General features: G+C 37.4%; 1 protein-coding gene and 1 non-coding gene across 2 annotated transcripts in view; both read left to right on the top strand.

Moving 5' to 3' along the window:
* WDR88 (WD repeat domain 88) overlaps positions 1 to 16,650 on the top strand; it is a 41,004-nt gene that overhangs the window by 5,566 nt on the left and 18,788 nt on the right. Inside the window, exons 7-12 of the mRNA XM_032195786.1 lie at positions 1,870 to 2,054; positions 3,227 to 3,309; positions 5,594 to 5,662; positions 6,072 to 6,164; positions 7,317 to 7,536; positions 13,156 to 13,234. Of these exons, the coding sequence (XP_032051677.1) occupies positions 1,870 to 2,054; positions 3,227 to 3,309; positions 5,594 to 5,662; positions 6,072 to 6,164; positions 7,317 to 7,454 (568 nt within the window). The 3' untranslated portion in view covers positions 7,455 to 7,536; positions 13,156 to 13,234. The remainder of the gene's footprint in view (positions 1 to 1,869; positions 2,055 to 3,226; positions 3,310 to 5,593; positions 5,663 to 6,071; positions 6,165 to 7,316; positions 7,537 to 13,155; positions 13,235 to 16,650) is intronic.
* On the top strand, positions 10,114 to 10,187 carry TRNAT-AGU. Its single transcript has one exon. It is a non-coding gene; the product is annotated as a tRNA-Thr (tRNA).

Raw genomic sequence — 16,650 nt, forward strand, 5'->3', positions numbered from 1 at the left:
GTGGAATAAGCATATGCAATACAATGCAAAGTATAAACTTCTGGTTGTGATTTCTACTAATTAGGAAATATATATAATTGTTGACTAATGAAGTCTTTAAAAAACGGAGTGAAGCAAAACTAATACAGAGAATTTTCCTAAATTGGATTATTTTGGCTGCAGCTTAAACTCCCATGCTTCTTTTTAGAACCACTTCAGACATGGAGAACAGATTATTCCCTTGTTTTCTGAATACATGTACAAGAACTTTTGTTATATCTACCGACTCATGTTTTCAGACGACAGAACCATCCTTGTTCATTTAATATTTTTCTTTCCTAGTTTTCTAATTGTTTTTGCTGTTCATCTCAGATATCTTTCCAGTGGGCCCACATTTTTTTGAATAATGCGAACAGTATTCCTTCTAACTAGAAGAGAAAAAGTATTACTGTTCAGAGAGTATACCTCTGTTCCTCATACATATTGGATGTGATTTACTGTTGCTTTTTGAAAACATGATGATGAAGACGAGTCAATATTTGCCACATCATTTTTGCAGAACTGTAATATAGAGGCTATTGTTCCCACCCTTTATCTGTGCAGTTCATTATTTGTATGTTACTCTAAATGCCAGACTTGACCAAACTGACATGGTCAGACAAGTCCTTAGACTAGATAATGGATTAAAACACTGTAACACTCTCACAAATTGCAGTGACTACAGCATTGTTTCCTATACAGACCATTATAACCCTTTATTTTCCCCATCATTTCTTCCATTTGTGAAGGTCACTTTGAATTTTAGTATTTTCTCCTCTAATTGCAGGCCCTTGGCTTCCTTCCATATCTCTTTATCTCATTATCTACATTGTTAATGGAAGTATGAAATAGGACTGAATTCAAAACAGATGCTGTGGACCCTATCAATATATACTTACATTTTCACAGTGAATGAATTATAGCCATTCTCTGAGTTTTGATACTGCTTTTCCAGATTATTTGTCCCTATTTACTTTTGGAGAATGTCATGCCCAGTACCAGCAATTATGCTTAATATGAGCTCCTGAGCCTTCCCATGCTAAACCCTTATATCTCTCACTGAAATTAGTATTATATCAAAAAATGATGTCAATATAAGGTATTATCGTTTTATGAAGAAAGCATGCAACAACAGATATCAAATCAGCTGTTAAAATTATCAGTCTTTAAATAAACTCAACTAATTTAGCTTTGAATTATAAAAACAATAAACAAAGTGCCATTAAACAGTAATAAAATCGTCTTTTGAGAGATTAGGAATTACTTTGGATGGGAAATTCAATATGGAACTTTGTAATAATATTTATTTTAAATCAAAATGACAACAGCACTGTTTCCTGTAAAAGATGCTCATAATCCTGTCCCCACTGTAGATTTCAGAAAGCCCTAGAATTCTCATCCAGTTCTGGAACTTCCAGACTTCTTTTCCTATGGGTATCACTGCTTCCAAAATTAGATTTCAATATAGAATTGATTCATCCTTTTCCTATGAGTATTTGAGTGTAAATTTACATGCAGAGTTTGTTGCATGCTGTATTTTTTTAATGAGTAATGAGTGGCTTTTTTGGTAACTTGCTTTTAATAAAGTGTATTTGTGTTGTAATTGCTAAACAGTTTTCTGTTAATCTGTGTTCAGCAACAACAACAAAACTGATCATTTGGTGCTGAACAAACAGGGTTCGAGCCTGTGAAATGACTTAATCAAATAAGGGATTTAAATGCATGCTGGCTGTGGGATTGTAAGCAGCTCTGGAAACTTTACAAAACTATTCATATAATTAAAATTCACTTTATAATGGTTTGTAATGGTTACAAAACCTCACTGTTCTGATATTTTTATCTGTATTTCAGGGGACACAGCAATGCTATCTCAGATTGCTGCTTTACCTCTGATGGTCGTTACTTGTGCACAGCATCCTGGGACAAGAGCTTAAAAATATGGGATATAAAGACAGGAGAATTCCGATGTCGTGAACCTCTTTCCCTGAACCAAGGACATGAGGGTTCTGTTAGTTCCTGCGTTTTTAGCCAGGATGGTGAGTTGTCTTCATACCAGTACGTGGTGTATCTCAGTATCTATGTATGTCACATAACAGATGAACCACGAGTGACCACTCTAATCATGTAAGTCGTTTGCGATTTCCAAGATAACATGTTTAATTATGAGAAAACAATGTCTATGTAAATGAGTAAATTGAAGTTGAAAGTAGTGGTTAAGACAGAAAATAGACTTTAGGCACTGGAACACTGCTTAATTGATGTACCCATCGAGAGGTATAATAAAAGGCCGTAAAGGAGTAAAAGCACAATACCACTACAAGATTAACTTAGCACTTGCTGATATTCTCCTAATATTAGCTAGTAAACACCATGTTGAGTGAATACTGTACTGATGTGTAATGAAGTACCTCCTAAAGTTACTTCATAGTGCAAACAACATATGCCTGTATCTGAGTGGAGGTAGTGGAGAGCAATTTCCTACTGCACTTGTTCCCTTCCTTTCACTAGATCACAGTCCATTGTTAGTACCTCCACAAACATTAAATTTGTGTTATTGCAAACTGCTATTTCCAGATTTTCTTCTTTTCACTGCAGTGGACTAATACCAGTTTCTGTACATTGTGATCTAATTGGCTGTTTCCTTTTGCAACTTCATGTCTGAGTACTTGGTAAAGATAACTCCTGAACTGCTGACGTCTGATCAATCTGCAGGCATAACCAAACAGTGGCTTCTCAGCTAGACTTCTCATATAAATAAATAGCAACCGTGTATTGGGAAAAAATACCTGTGTTTTGAAGACATGCAAATGCAAATAGGCCTATGAATTGTGGAATTTAAAAACGTGCTTTCCATGCTGAACTCCTTAGTATTTTGTTTTTACTCAGAGTTGACCAAACAATTTTGAAAATATTCTCTATATTTAAACTGTTAAACAAAGTATCTGCTTGATTTTCTAAGACAATAAAAATTTCATGTGCTATTTCCACTCATTTGTGTGTTTACTAAATTTGTTTTACTATTTACAAAACCAAGAACATTAGCAACAAATAGCCAAAAGGAACTTTTAATATCTTGTTTAAGCATGACTAATAGCTCATTATTTAAATTTTATTAAGAAAGTCTGACTCACTGCTAGACGGAGTCTCTTCTATTAGTCTGTAGTGACAAAGCAAAGATATAATATAGTATTCTGATTTTATATTTCAGCATCGCTTGTTGTGTCTGGCGGATATGACAAAACTATAGCTATATGGGAAACAGATGCAGGCTATAAAAAGCTAAGCTTAAAGGTACTGAGGTCTTACTTGATCAGTAGTTTAATGAGAAGGTTTAAAATGTGTCGCTCTTTTAAAAGCATTGTATATTTTGATACCAGATACCCTTGCCCATCCTTTCCAGATATAGGCAGGAATATATTGTGGATTTCTGTGATTTAATTTGCCAGAACGATATATTTTTACGCAATTACCTACAAAGACACTACCTTTGTCAAGTCAGTTATTAATACGCTATTACTTTATTTATTTATTTTTAAGAACAAATTTATTTAATCATTATATGAATGGAGTTGTGCTTATGTTTTAGGAGATTCTTCCAGCAAGTAACAGGAGTCTGGATAGTGCATATATTAATTGTAAAATGCCATACTGTCTATGGCTTTATGTTTACATGCTTGCATATGTTCACAGAAAATAGTACATTAGAAGGGAAGCATTCCAAAAACTGTAAATACTAATGTTGAGGTTGTCAGGCTTAGTTCAGTCCCTAGGTTACGCACTTTATATTACTACCTGTATTGACTTGGACGTGGTCTGCCATGTTACGGTCCTTTATAGGATGATCAATTCTGTAAATGAGGTAGCTATTCAGTATTTAGCTATCCCTGCTTAGAGCTAGGACTGCTCTTTTCTTCCAGATCTATGGTAATACTACCCAAAATTTGAGGATATAAGTAATACCTGCATGAAAAAAGAGCACCCTACCTTCATTTCTTTTTTTGTGCCATCATGAGTTTATTTTTTGCAAACATCATATTGTATTATATTACCTTTCATTCATTTCTTATTTTAGTGGAAACAATCCACAAGACTCCAATTAATTATCACATATGAGTCAAAGAAAAGGATTAACAGTGTTCCTAACCTTATGTACGCATTTTGCAAATGTTAATTTCATAGAAGTCAGGCAATAACATCAGAGTTCAGATTTGCAACCTTGCCTCTTTCCTGTCTTGTGAAAATCTGATTTCAACAGACTTTTTTTTTTTTTTTTAACTTACTACATACACTGTTCGAGGCTTAGTTAAGTCTCATGTTAACATGAGTTAAATGAGTTAACACTCATGAACAAACCCACCTGGCATATCTCAGAAAAGACAGCTTTCCTTCAAAGTCTTTTGAGTTTAAAAATAAATTTCAACTGCTCTTTGCATCCAAGATAACATCTTTGTATGGGAGATCTTAAAAGCTTGTGCCTCACCTGATACCTTAAATGTAAGCTTACATACCCTCCTGAGTTAGAACTGTAGTGATTAAACCTTTTGAACAGTAACAGCACACATTCGCCACAGCATAGGTGCTTTACCTAGTACAACTACTGCAAATTCCCAGTTCACAGCAATCTCTGTAAGTAACTCAGTTTCCCATAAAATGAGAAGGCATCTGTTTAAATGCTAATGTCTTTGTAACTATGGAGAATTGCAGTTTAGTATCTGTGCCTTGGTATAAATATATTCTGTGCTCATAACTAAATTTAAAAACATGTTTTAAAGATTCTGCAGTAAAATAGCACTTACATTTTACATGTATGGATGGATGTTTTACTTTGTGCTTGAAAAATATACACTTGTTCCTCTATTGTAAGTTAACTCTTAGGTGTGGCATTAGTCTATCAAAATGACACAATGCCTTCCTAAACTCTAGGAATTTTATCTGTTAATTCCATTCATGTCTGAATAACGTCCTTCACTGGAGTAAACACATCATTTTAGATTTTAACCTGTCTCTATTCTTATGCCAACTCAATGCTGTTAACCTCAAATCAGCAGTGCTGCTGTTGTCAAAACGAGGATATCCGATACAGCTGCTTGACTTGGCCTGCTTCCAGCACCGGTTTCCTTCCCTTGAAATGGGGAGAGCTGCTGCCTGTTCCCAGACCTCTTCCCTCCTCTTTCACATGCAAAACAGCCTCAAGTCCTCCTCCCTTCCCCTTTTTTAAGGTAATGAGTATGAGGAATCAACTCTCTCTCTTTACAGTTCTTTAGTAATCTGTTTAAAAAAGTAGGAAAAAAAAGTCCTTAAATAGAGCTTAAGCCCATGCTAACTGTGTAGATGCAGTGCTTCTGATTGCTACAACCGGTGGTCTGCTTTCCAGAGATTATAACAGCCATTGTTTTCAGGTATAGGTAGGAAAACATGAGCTTCATAGCAACGTTTTTTCCTGACTTGACGTGAGAAGTGTAGACGAAAACTTTCTCTCTGCATTTCAAAATAAATACATGGTACAGATTGTTGTTTTTATTATTAGAAAAGTATTTTTTTACTTGTCTTAAAGTTAACTTTTGCTCTACTGTAGGGTCATTGTGACTGGGTGACAGATGTTGCAATTAGTGAAAACAAGAAATGGATTCTTTCAGCCTCAAAGGTAATCGCTAATTTCCTGATGTGGTTTAAGGAGCCAACTTATAAATGGATGTGAAGATTTCATCCCTTGTTTTCAGCTTTGGTTTGATGAAAATTAACACTGGTAAAGTTGCTTATAAAAATTATAAGTTCTAAGCAGTATTTTCCTCAAGTAATTAGAAAAAATCTTAAGAATTTGATACATGTTTTTATTTTTTATAACACATTGATATGTGTTATTATTTTAAAATGTGCATGCAGTTTTAAGATTGCTAAGGTTTCCAAAGATGTGATACTTAAATGTGAAATAGTTCAGCACTCTCAGGGTGAGAGCTCATCTGATAAAATGAGAATTCATCTTCCTGAAAATGATGAAGGTCACTGCTTTGGCAATATACAAACACATCAAAACAATTGCTTCTGTTTCTCAGGATTCTACTTTGAGATTGTGGAATATTGAGAAGATGGATCATATACCTTCAGTGATAGAAAGCAGAAAAGAAAAAGGCTCAAAAATCGCTCAGGTTCTATCATTTTCTTTTCTAACGCCGCCTCATAATTTATTCAAAAAAATAATTTGAATTTTAGAGGAAAGCTGTAAGAATTGCTGACTGAAAACACAAATTGTGCTTCTTTTCTCTGTGTGAAGATTTTCAAATCATTTTTGGGGAGTGGAATGTAGTAGTTCTTTCTTTTAATTGATTGTGGTAAGGACACCAATTTGCATGTACAGGTGCATTTTCATTTTTAGAAAACAGACATTTATGTGTAACTCTAAAAATAAATATATTTTGTTTTTCTATGCTTGATGCTTCTGCAGAGTAACTACCTGCTTATATAAGAGTTGCAAACTTAAAAAGACAGGGCAGGTAATAAAAATGTTCCAAACATATATCAGCTTATAGGCATTCTAATTAGATGCTTTTTAAAACAGAGACTATATGTGTTCTGACCTCTGAAACATGAATTATAAGCAGATAAATGTTAGGAAAGTGGAACATTAACAAGCTTAATGCTGTTGAGATGTGTTTTTCTATATAGTTCCACAACTGGTTTTGATGGTGTATTTGCAAATTCTCTTGTATATTTTTCTTCTTATCAATAATTATGAAGTGAAATTGCATGGAAAAAAGAAACTTATTATTTTTTTATATATATATATATATATATATATATTTAACCAGGCTTTCCTGTTGAACATCATTGGTTCAAAAGCAATGTACAGCTTTTTAAGCTTTTACATAAGTTTTATAAATGCACCAGCAGTGAAAATGTGTGCACTCCTAAAAAATATCCATTGATGGAATTTTGAGAATACAGTTAAAATTGGTACTAAACAGGACTTTTGGTTCATTTTTAGCAATATTTAAAGTATATCAAACAATTAGAAAAAATTAATATTAACTTTTTAAATAAATATTTTCATAAGCATTAGATTTTGAATTAATGCTGTATGTGCTCTAATACTCATGAAGTTTACTCTGTTCCTATGTGTGGTCAGCAAAGTTTTTTTCAGCAGCACTATTTGTGTAAAGTTATGACAGCTATGCGCACCTAGTGCATCTCAAAAATCAGGCCTAGATATGTGTCTATATGGAGACGTATTTTTATGACTGAAATAATGCACATCTATTGCAAAATTTACTAAAATACCATTGTTTTCATATTTATACCAGTGTGAAGAATGCGAAAAACCTTTCTTAAGCCTGCAGTGTAGTGACTTTGAAATGATATCCAAGTGTGTATTCTGTCGTCTGTCTTCTCCAGTGACACGTATTTTGCCATTGCCACCTTCTGTCTCTCCTGATGTTTAAATTCATCTAGCAGTCTTTGGGTGTTAACATATCTAAGTATAAATGGAGTGTCTGTACATCTTTATGTACTGCACATACAAAGGTAAGGGCTTCCTCTAACCTTGCGCTACTGTGGTATTTTGTATGGAGAATAATAAACTGCTGTACAAATCCATTGAAAGCTGTGACTTGTCATGTAAAGAATGCAACTGCCCAGGAGTTGAAATCTATGTTGCGTGGTAGTAGAAAACAAAATTACTTACTTGTCCTTTGGTAAATTTTAAACAATTGTAAATTAATACTATAACTCCAGTCTCAGCTTAGTAAAGAATACATGTGAATGTATAAATCATGACATGTTTCCTTCCTTTCTTTAGTTAAACTGTTCTTCTTTACTATGGCACACACAGTTGCTTTCAGTGGATATCAGAAAGTTTTGTGAGTAAAACCATGAAGAAGACCATCAATGTTTTTTTAACCTGTTGCCATACTTCTTAGAAAAAATTTTGCAAATGAACTTTCAGCCATGAGAGTAAGTTGTAGGTTGCATCATGGCAGACTTTATGCAGCACAAGCTAGTTTTGTGCCATCCGCCAAGGAGCATAGTATTTTTACTACTCTTAGGAGCGTGAGAATGTCAATTACTAAAAATTTTAGTGTTTCAGAATGTTTGGAAGCCTTGTTCCCGTGAATAGCATTTTCAAGCTTTTCAGCATTTCTTTCCTAAAGGAACAGAAATGAGAATAGAACTGGGCATGTGGCAGCCTGGAACACAGTTAAACTGTGGAATAAAAACACGTTTGAGTAGGTAGATTATTTTTTCTTCTTTTAAATTATATGAAATGTGTAGCAACAATCACAGAATCCAAGGTTAAAAGAAAATACTTCTGGGATACATTTTGTATAGCTTTATGGCTTTGAATAAACATGAGGTGATAAAAATGCATTAATTTCTAACATTCTTTTCTGTACTGTACTTCTAAAATAAATAATACTTTTTGTTGATAGAGCAGCTAAAAGAAAATGCTGTGTCCATGCCCCTGATGTTATTTTTTTTTTTAACAGATTACAGGAAGTATGCATGTATTATAGCTGAAGTAATTTGGCTTGAATGTAGTTAGTAATACTGAACTAATTTCTGTATGTTAGAAAAGATTAGTCATTAATGTTGTTATATTAACATTGAAAGTGTTCTTTTTTTTTTTTTTTTTTTTACCCTTTTCAGCTGGAAAAAATCAATGCTTATTTTTTTTTCCCCACTGAAACAGGAAAAAAAACAAACAATTGCTCTATAGAGGTTTGGTTTATTTTGCATTAGTAATATGAATAGGTTGCAATTTAAATGATTCCTCTTTTTATTTCCCAACGCTAGAAAAACAAGGAAAAAAGAATTCTTACTGAATTAAATTAAACCAGAATGTAAGTTTTATTATTTGTTGCTGTTACCTGTCCACTGCCATCACTTGTGTCCTGCTTGGGTGCCATGTGAGTCAGCTTCAGCCCTGAGCTGATCTCACCTGCAGCAGTAGGATTGTGTTTGTATGCAGAGTAGGTTTTGTGGAGAATGTGATAGCTATCGATAATTCACAGGGTGACTTTTTGTCTGCATTTATTGTGGGTTTTGTACCCTGCAGTTTGACTAATTCATTCAGGCTGATTTTTACCTGTTGACAAAGTTAAGAGAGAAGGCTGTTTTAGACCAACTAAGTGTGGCTGTCATTCTGTAGTGATTACTTGAAAAATAGCATCTATAATTTGGCTCTAAATATGCCTTAGGTGACTGTTAAATTGCTGAGGCAATCTCTGCATTTTGCAGATTCTGATTATACTCCAGGCCTGTAATCAGATCTATTCATGAGGTTTCTTTCTCTGATAACCTTTGGTTGTGGGCCAGGCTGCGTGTTCATTTGTGCCTCATTGCGACGTGCTTATACCATCAGTCTTCCTGCTGTGGCACATCCTCGCTGCCCTGCAGAGGTAACAGGCCAAGGGCTGAGGCTCTGCAGGACGTTTTACTGGTGGCAGCGTCAATTCTGTGTGAAGAACTCAGATTTGTTATATAGAAAACTGCAGCCTAAATCACTTTCTTCTCTAATTATTTAGCTTGCATAAAGGTGTGTGCGCGCATGCGTTCAGTCAGGAACTATTGTTACGGGCACAAATCCTACAGCAGTTAAGCAGTGTGTGCCCATGCACATCGTGGTTTAATTTCTGTGTTGTTACAGAGGTGATGGCAGTGTGAGGGCTACTATTCCCTCCTATCCTCGGTTGTGAACCCTGGGTGCTTGAGACAGTGGGTTTGGGATGAGGACTGGAGCCTAAACGCGAGCCTAAACCTTGCCGAAGTATCTTTCTTCACAGTCGCTACGTGCCTTGTGCCAAAAACAACCGCGTGACAGAGCCAAGCCTGGCAGTCTCTGCGCTGATCACGGCTGCCACACCAGAACTGCCCGGCCCCCTTGAGCCGCGCTGTGAGGCCGGACCTCTGCGGGGGCTGACAGCGGGGCGAGCCCCTGCCCGAGCCTGCCGGCCTGTGAGGGCAGCTCGGGGGCCGCGCTGGCCGCCTCGCCGGACCGGGGGCGGCGGGGGCCCGGCGGGATCCCCTCAGCAGCTTCTGAGGCACTGCCCAGGAGCCGCCGGCCGCTGTATTGGGGCCGCGCGGAGCAGGAGCCTATCGCCCGGCGCCGTGGCTTAGTTGGTTAAAGCGCCTGTCTAGTAAACAGGAGATCCTGGGTTCGAATCCCAGCGGTGCCTGCGCGGCTCGGTTCCCGCCTTTTGCCTGCGGCCGCTGTTTTAGCGCCGCCCGGGGCGCGGCGGGGACGGGCGGCTGGTGGGCGGCAAGCGCTGTGTGCGTGTGGAGTCCGGTGTGTGTGGTGTACCTAGATGGAGGGCGATGGCTGTACCACAGCCGTGCTCCTGCTGTCCGGCCTCAGTGCCTGTGGTGGCCGCGCTCCCGGCAGGCCCAGCAGAAGCTGCCTGTGTGTGTGTTGGTCGGCTGCCGACATGCCTGGGGAAAGGGAACAAGGAACAAAAAGTTCCAGTTTTAAAGCAGAGGATTTGTTTTTTCCCCAAGTTTTTTAACCGTGCAGAGCCAAGAAAATTCCTCTCTCTCAAACGTCTTTGCTTCCTGTCTGTAGATCTTCAGAAGTCTCTCAGGTTCTCTTCCTTTTTTTCTCTTTTTCCTCTAGTTTGTGTGAACGTTGGCTAGATGTCCAACACTGAGGCATTTGTCACCCCTTTTGTCACTACCCTTGTTTGCGTAGTCTGGCTTCTCCAAGTGACAGTCATGACGAGCACTGTGACCATTTCCCTGCCGTTAGTGACGCAGGAGGGGGACGGAGCTTTCCAGGACATCTTTAGAAGTCAAAGGCTAAATCCTCCCCCATTAGGCTTGTGAATTAGGTTTACTGAACTTATGCCAAATGTGACTGTAAACAAATGGGAATTCATCCTCAGATCTGAAGTCAAAAGCCTTAAAACCCATTAATACAGCAAGTCTCGGCCTTGCAGCTGTGTGTTTAGGCATTTTTTGGCCCACACGGCAGCTGATGGGAGTCAGTGGAGTCTGGCATGTTTGGAGGGTCAAGTTGTCAGGGTGCAGATCTACAGCCAAATCACAGGGGCTGGAAAAGAGCTTTCCCTAGCCCCTAATGCAATACCCAAGCCTAATGTCCAGGATCAGCATCTAGTTATAGCATCTGTCTGCAGGAATCTTTCTTTGAGCAGTGTTTTCCGTAAAAATGCAACATAGGTATTCAATACATGATAAGTATAAGCAAATAATAAGTGCAAATTTCAAAATGTTTCTTAACAATTAGGAGTATGCAGATTAAGGCTGTTTTCATCACATTCTTCAGTAACTCATTGATTTGTGTTACAAAGAAGACTGGGGAAGAGCAAGCCATGTTGAGTGTCAGCCAGGTCATCTGCTGCTCCTCAAGCAGGGTCTGTTTGGATTCTGCAGGAAACAATTTTGAAAATAAAAATCTCATGTGGATATTTTTGTTCCTCCAAGCATGTAACTGTTTCTTCTGGCTGATGTAAGAGGGACTCTGCATTTTTGTATTATGAGGATGATTTGCATACTTACAGGGAACCAATATTTAAGCAAATTGATTGAATTATGGCATATTTTTTACGCATATGTAATGATATATAAATACATCATACAGGTTGCTTGTTTTGGTTCTTACTCACATTTTAAATATGTATTCAGTAAATCCCTTCATCTGAGCACTGGGCTTTCACTGGCTGCCCAGAGGGTATCTGTGAATGGCCTGCTGTGCTGGACAGCTTGTTACATTTCTTATTTATGTTATAACATTCATAAAAAAAATCAAGAAACAATGTGAAAATGATTTGGATGTGCTTGCTTTGGTTACAGTAGCAGTATCTCAGGGTTCGGTTTGCTCCCAAGATTTGCCACCAGCCTTTTTCATTGCACAAGGGCCTTGAACACCTTCAGTCTAATACCCCAGCCTGGAAAGGTCCAAGTCCATCTGCTTTCTGCCTTTACTTCTTCCCATTCTGTGTGCTACCTTTTGTATGTCATGTAAGCTTGCAGGGAAGAAGTGTGAGTGCTGTCTGTAGAGCATGCAAAAGTTCCCTGTCTCCAGAAAGGCTACATTTTTGATCGTTCTCAAAGAGGACGCACAGAGACATTCTGGTTCATAAACAGAAGTGGTATTTGGCCTGTTGAAACTGGCTTCAATTTTGGCTGATCAGTAAACAATCTCACTTGTTTTCCTAGCAGGAATAGCCAGCTGGACTATTCTGTTAGGCCCACTGACCTCGGTGAAACTATTCCCATACAAACATTTCTGTGGGATTAAGAGCCTTAGTTGTTCTGTTATGGGTTATATGTAGATAAAATCTTGAGAGTTGGAGCATGAAACCCAAGAATACTCATCACTGTGATTGTGAAAAGTGTTTTAATGCATGTGATTAAAAAAAATGTATTAAAATGTCAGAATACTAGTCGTGTTAAAAGGTTCTATATTATTTATCATGTAAAGTTCCACACGATAGGTTTCTGAGGTAGTTTGAAATCACTAACATTTAAGCTAAATTTGCATGTTTAGTGTCTTTTTATTTTTTTACGTACATGTGGTGGAATAGGCCAGATAAAGGCCACTTAAATCTAAAACAAAACTGTAATTACAGATTCTTCAGCAGTGTTAACACTGCATTGAAGTTTCTACATGCTCTGCCAGGTAGCAGGTAGTAGCAGCTGTTTTCACATAAGTATTTGCATTTTTATTCATGGTGTGATCTGAATAAGCTTCCTTCTCCCCACCCAAATGTCACACCATCCTGTCAATAACCAGTGAAGTAAAGCAGCTCTATATAATCATCATCAACTGCTCTAAATTACAGCAAGTGGTGCTCATAGACCCCCCTCACCCTTACTCTACTGGTATTTGCAATTTTATGTTTGAAAATACATGCATACTCAAGTATGATCTGCATAATTTCCAACCAGCAAGAGAGAGCACAGTCAGCCTGGCCTTGTAAATCAAAGACCTCTTCTTGGCTCCTCAGCTGCTGCTTGGCTCTGGACACGGTGATTTTAACTTTTGACCTCTTTTGCTATCTGCAAAATTATAACGGTATTACTGACCTCACAAAGATGCTGTGAGAGTTAATTAATGTTGTATGAAACACTTTGAGCTTTTGGATAAAATCAATATTATTCAATCTATGTTTTTGTTTTTCTTCTCAGTGAGCTCTCAGTTTGGTCATGCTGATGGTGAGACTTTTCAACAGTGCTGGCAGGGTTCAAAGCTGCATTTGACTTGCAGGTATGTAATTATATCAGTATATGACTGATATTGCCTGAGAAGAGTTTAGTGTAATAGGTAGTTTATAATAAGTACTTACTAAAATTTGGAAGATTTTTTTTTTAATTTTTATCATTTGTAAAAATTACTGTTTTTTGATGGCAATCCCAAAACAAATGTGTTTAAAGTCACAGGATGCAAATTAACATTTGGTAAAGACAGGGGATCTTTGCAAATTAGGTGTGATAAATTATAAACTCTGTAAAAGGTTATTATAGAAGCTCATATATGACTCTGAACAATTCATGTGATATTAACAACGCTAGCAATTTGTGTCTTGTGCTATGGTCTTTTTAAGTGTACATTAGGGTAAGAAAAAGGCCAAATAAAAATCAGAAAAGAGATTGTGTCTGGGCAAGACATCTATTACAGAGCACACAGTGTGTATTTTTAGAGCTATAATGAATCTCTAATCATATTAAGGTGAAACCAAAGAATAATTTAATTACCAATACCAATTATATTGTTTTTTTTTGTTGTTTTTTTTTTTTTTTTTAAGCTGGAGGAGCAATGCCACCTGTCTTAGAAAATTTGGGATGGGGTAAATGATATAAGTTTTAGAGCAGTAACTGTGTTCTCTCTGTGGACATTGCACTTAAGTGGTTTAACCATGATTTTCTCTAACAGTTCCTAAAAAGAACTGTGTGTCTTTACTTGCTGCTCAGATTCACCTTGATCTTCTAGCTTGGTAACTAAGGACAAAATCTATTGAGCCGTGAATACAGGGACAGTCACAAGACTCTGGATGTTGACACACAGCCTGTAAACAGGCCTATGGAAGTAGCACAGCACAGTCTAAATCTTGGCAAAAAGATTCTGACTCTAATAAGGCAGATATTCTCAATGAAATATGTTGCTTTTATATATTCTATGGGTGTTTATGGGACACCTTACTCTTGTACAGTTTAAATGCAAAGCGTGCAAAATACGTACCAAAAGAACGTGGCCAGGTGACTCCAGCACAAACTACACTAGAGCTCTGGCTGCTCTGGCCTGAACCTGTTACTAGTTTTCATGTGACATTCTCATGTGTTCTGAGGTGAAAGTAAAGCCTTACCTTCATCTAGTCTAATAAAATACTTTCCATCTGGAGTAGAAATGACCATAATGCAGAGCTTTTTTATAAAGGCCTTAAAAAATAACTGTGCATGAATAAATGTAGTGTCTTTTTATCTATGTCTTTGGGAGAGAATGTTATGTCAAAAAAAAAATGATGTTTTACACCTGTTGTGGATAATTCACTGAGATGAAGAAGAGAGAAATGAGGAATTCGATTGCTTGTGTATTCTAAAATAAAGTGTTTCTTCTTGTTTTCTAGTAGTAGCTCAGAAAAAAATAGTGAAATTTTGACAAGGTACTTACTATAAAAGAATACACACCTGAACACAGGAACTTCTCAACAGCTTATCCCTTGTATTTTAAAAAAGAAAGTGAAATAATGAAATAAAGTCAGTGTCTGATATTTTTAAGAATTCTCAAAGTGGCAGGAATTGCTCCAGAAAATCTTTAGCTCCCGTGCTGTTGTGAACAATAATTTTCCCAAGACTTTTATAACAATTTCTGTGAAATTGTACACAGAGTTTATCACAGTCATGGTGATTCTGTGCTACTGACTCAATGAAGTTAAGTATATTAAGTATCACTTAGCACAAGAAAATAAATGTACTCTTACTGAATCGGACCAAAGGTGCATCTAGCCTAGTGTCTCTCCATAGCTGCAGCCAGCAGCACATGTCTAAGGCAGGACATATGCACAGGGCAAACATACAGTGATATTTTGCCAGAATACTCTACCAGCCTTTGGTGATTTCCAGCTCGGGGTCTTGAACTCTCACATACAGATGTGATCAAATTTAATTTTTCATTTCTCCGTATTTGTGGGAAGGAAGAAGTGAAGGGACTCCTGCAGGCAGATGTGCATATTGGAGACATCTTCATCACAGGGACAGTTGCCTAAAGAAGGGAAATATTAGAGGCAGTCAAATGTTTAGTGGCTGTTTATTGTAGCAGTGACTATAGGCTTAGGGGAAGATATTTTCCAATTCGTTGGCAAGGGCTGGCATTGCTGCCTGCACATTATTCACAAAGATTTGGATGAAAATGTTTGATGAAAACACTGAGTGAAGCCACATCGCCTGTTAACCTCAGTTTGCAAGACTGCCCTCTCCTATTCCCTGACATACTGTTTTGTAATGTGTCGTGCTTTGACAGGCATGTCCTGTTGCTGTGTCATGCCTCTATAATGTGATGTGATGCTTCTGTCATGAAAGGATTTGCCAGAGTGTAATACATCATCTCTGAACTTTGGGGTCGGGGGAAACCGTTCGGGATACTGTAGTCTGTGTATTAGAAAACAAAGACATTCTCTGCTAATACTGCTTTGCTTCTGTGTAGAAATGTTGGGATGGATGTTTTCTTAGTTTGTAAGTAATTTGCAGAAACGATATGTGCTACTTGTAGGATTGCTCTAAGATTTCCTTTGCCTATTCTTACAAAGTAAGTAATTACATTGAAGTGTCTTACTGAGAAGAGAGTGTCTTGCCCCCACCACTTTGCAGATCAGCTCCTCACATGTATTCGTTCTGCCAGTGATATTCACAGTTTAGACCTTTGTGGAGGTAAAACTGGCCTGGAACTTTACAGGTAGATATTCCACAGAGTATTGCTTAAATGTCAGAAAACACAACAGAGGGCAGTAGCAGAGAAGTAAGAGGCAGGCACTGAGCAATTTATATTCTTGCCAGTGAGGACCTGTGCTGTTGCTCCATTCTCCAGTAATTCAGCTTGTAATTATGTACACATGAATAGAAAATATATTTAAATTTTTGAAAGCTTGATTGTGCTTCAGAGTGAAAATCAAGATTCTCCAAGCAGGGAGATGGGTTAGCTAGAAAAATCTAAATGGTGTGCTCAACTGCTGCAAAGTGGAATTTTTTCATTCAAAAGGCTGCAATCTATAGCAACAAAACTTGGGGATCTGTAGGACCAAGGAGATGAATAAAGCAGTTTTGGCCATATGTGGCTGTTCTGAAAAATGGTATTTCATCAGTTATAATTGGCCCATGATTGAAAGGTTTATTTGTCATGGAACCTGGCCTCTTCCTTCTCATGTTTTAAATGCACATTGCTATTTTGGCAATTTACATTTGTTTTATTAGATTGTGAAACCATTGCAATTCAGTTTATTTTCAGCTTAACCTTCTATTTCTGTTCCAAAGGGATATAACCTAACATGGATTAAAAAAGGTAGTTTTTATATCTCGTTTTGCATAGGAATAGGTTGCATAGGTTTCAAACCAGTACTCACCTCACTGGATACCCATGTCCAAAGTGTGATTAAGAATATGGGCTTTGAAGATGGACGCTTTTTGCATGCC

Source organism: Aythya fuligula, chromosome 12 (assembly GCF_009819795.1).
Source record: "Aythya fuligula isolate bAytFul2 chromosome 12, bAytFul2.pri, whole genome shotgun sequence".
NCBI classification, from domain to species: Eukaryota; Metazoa; Chordata; class Aves; order Anseriformes; family Anatidae; genus Aythya; species Aythya fuligula.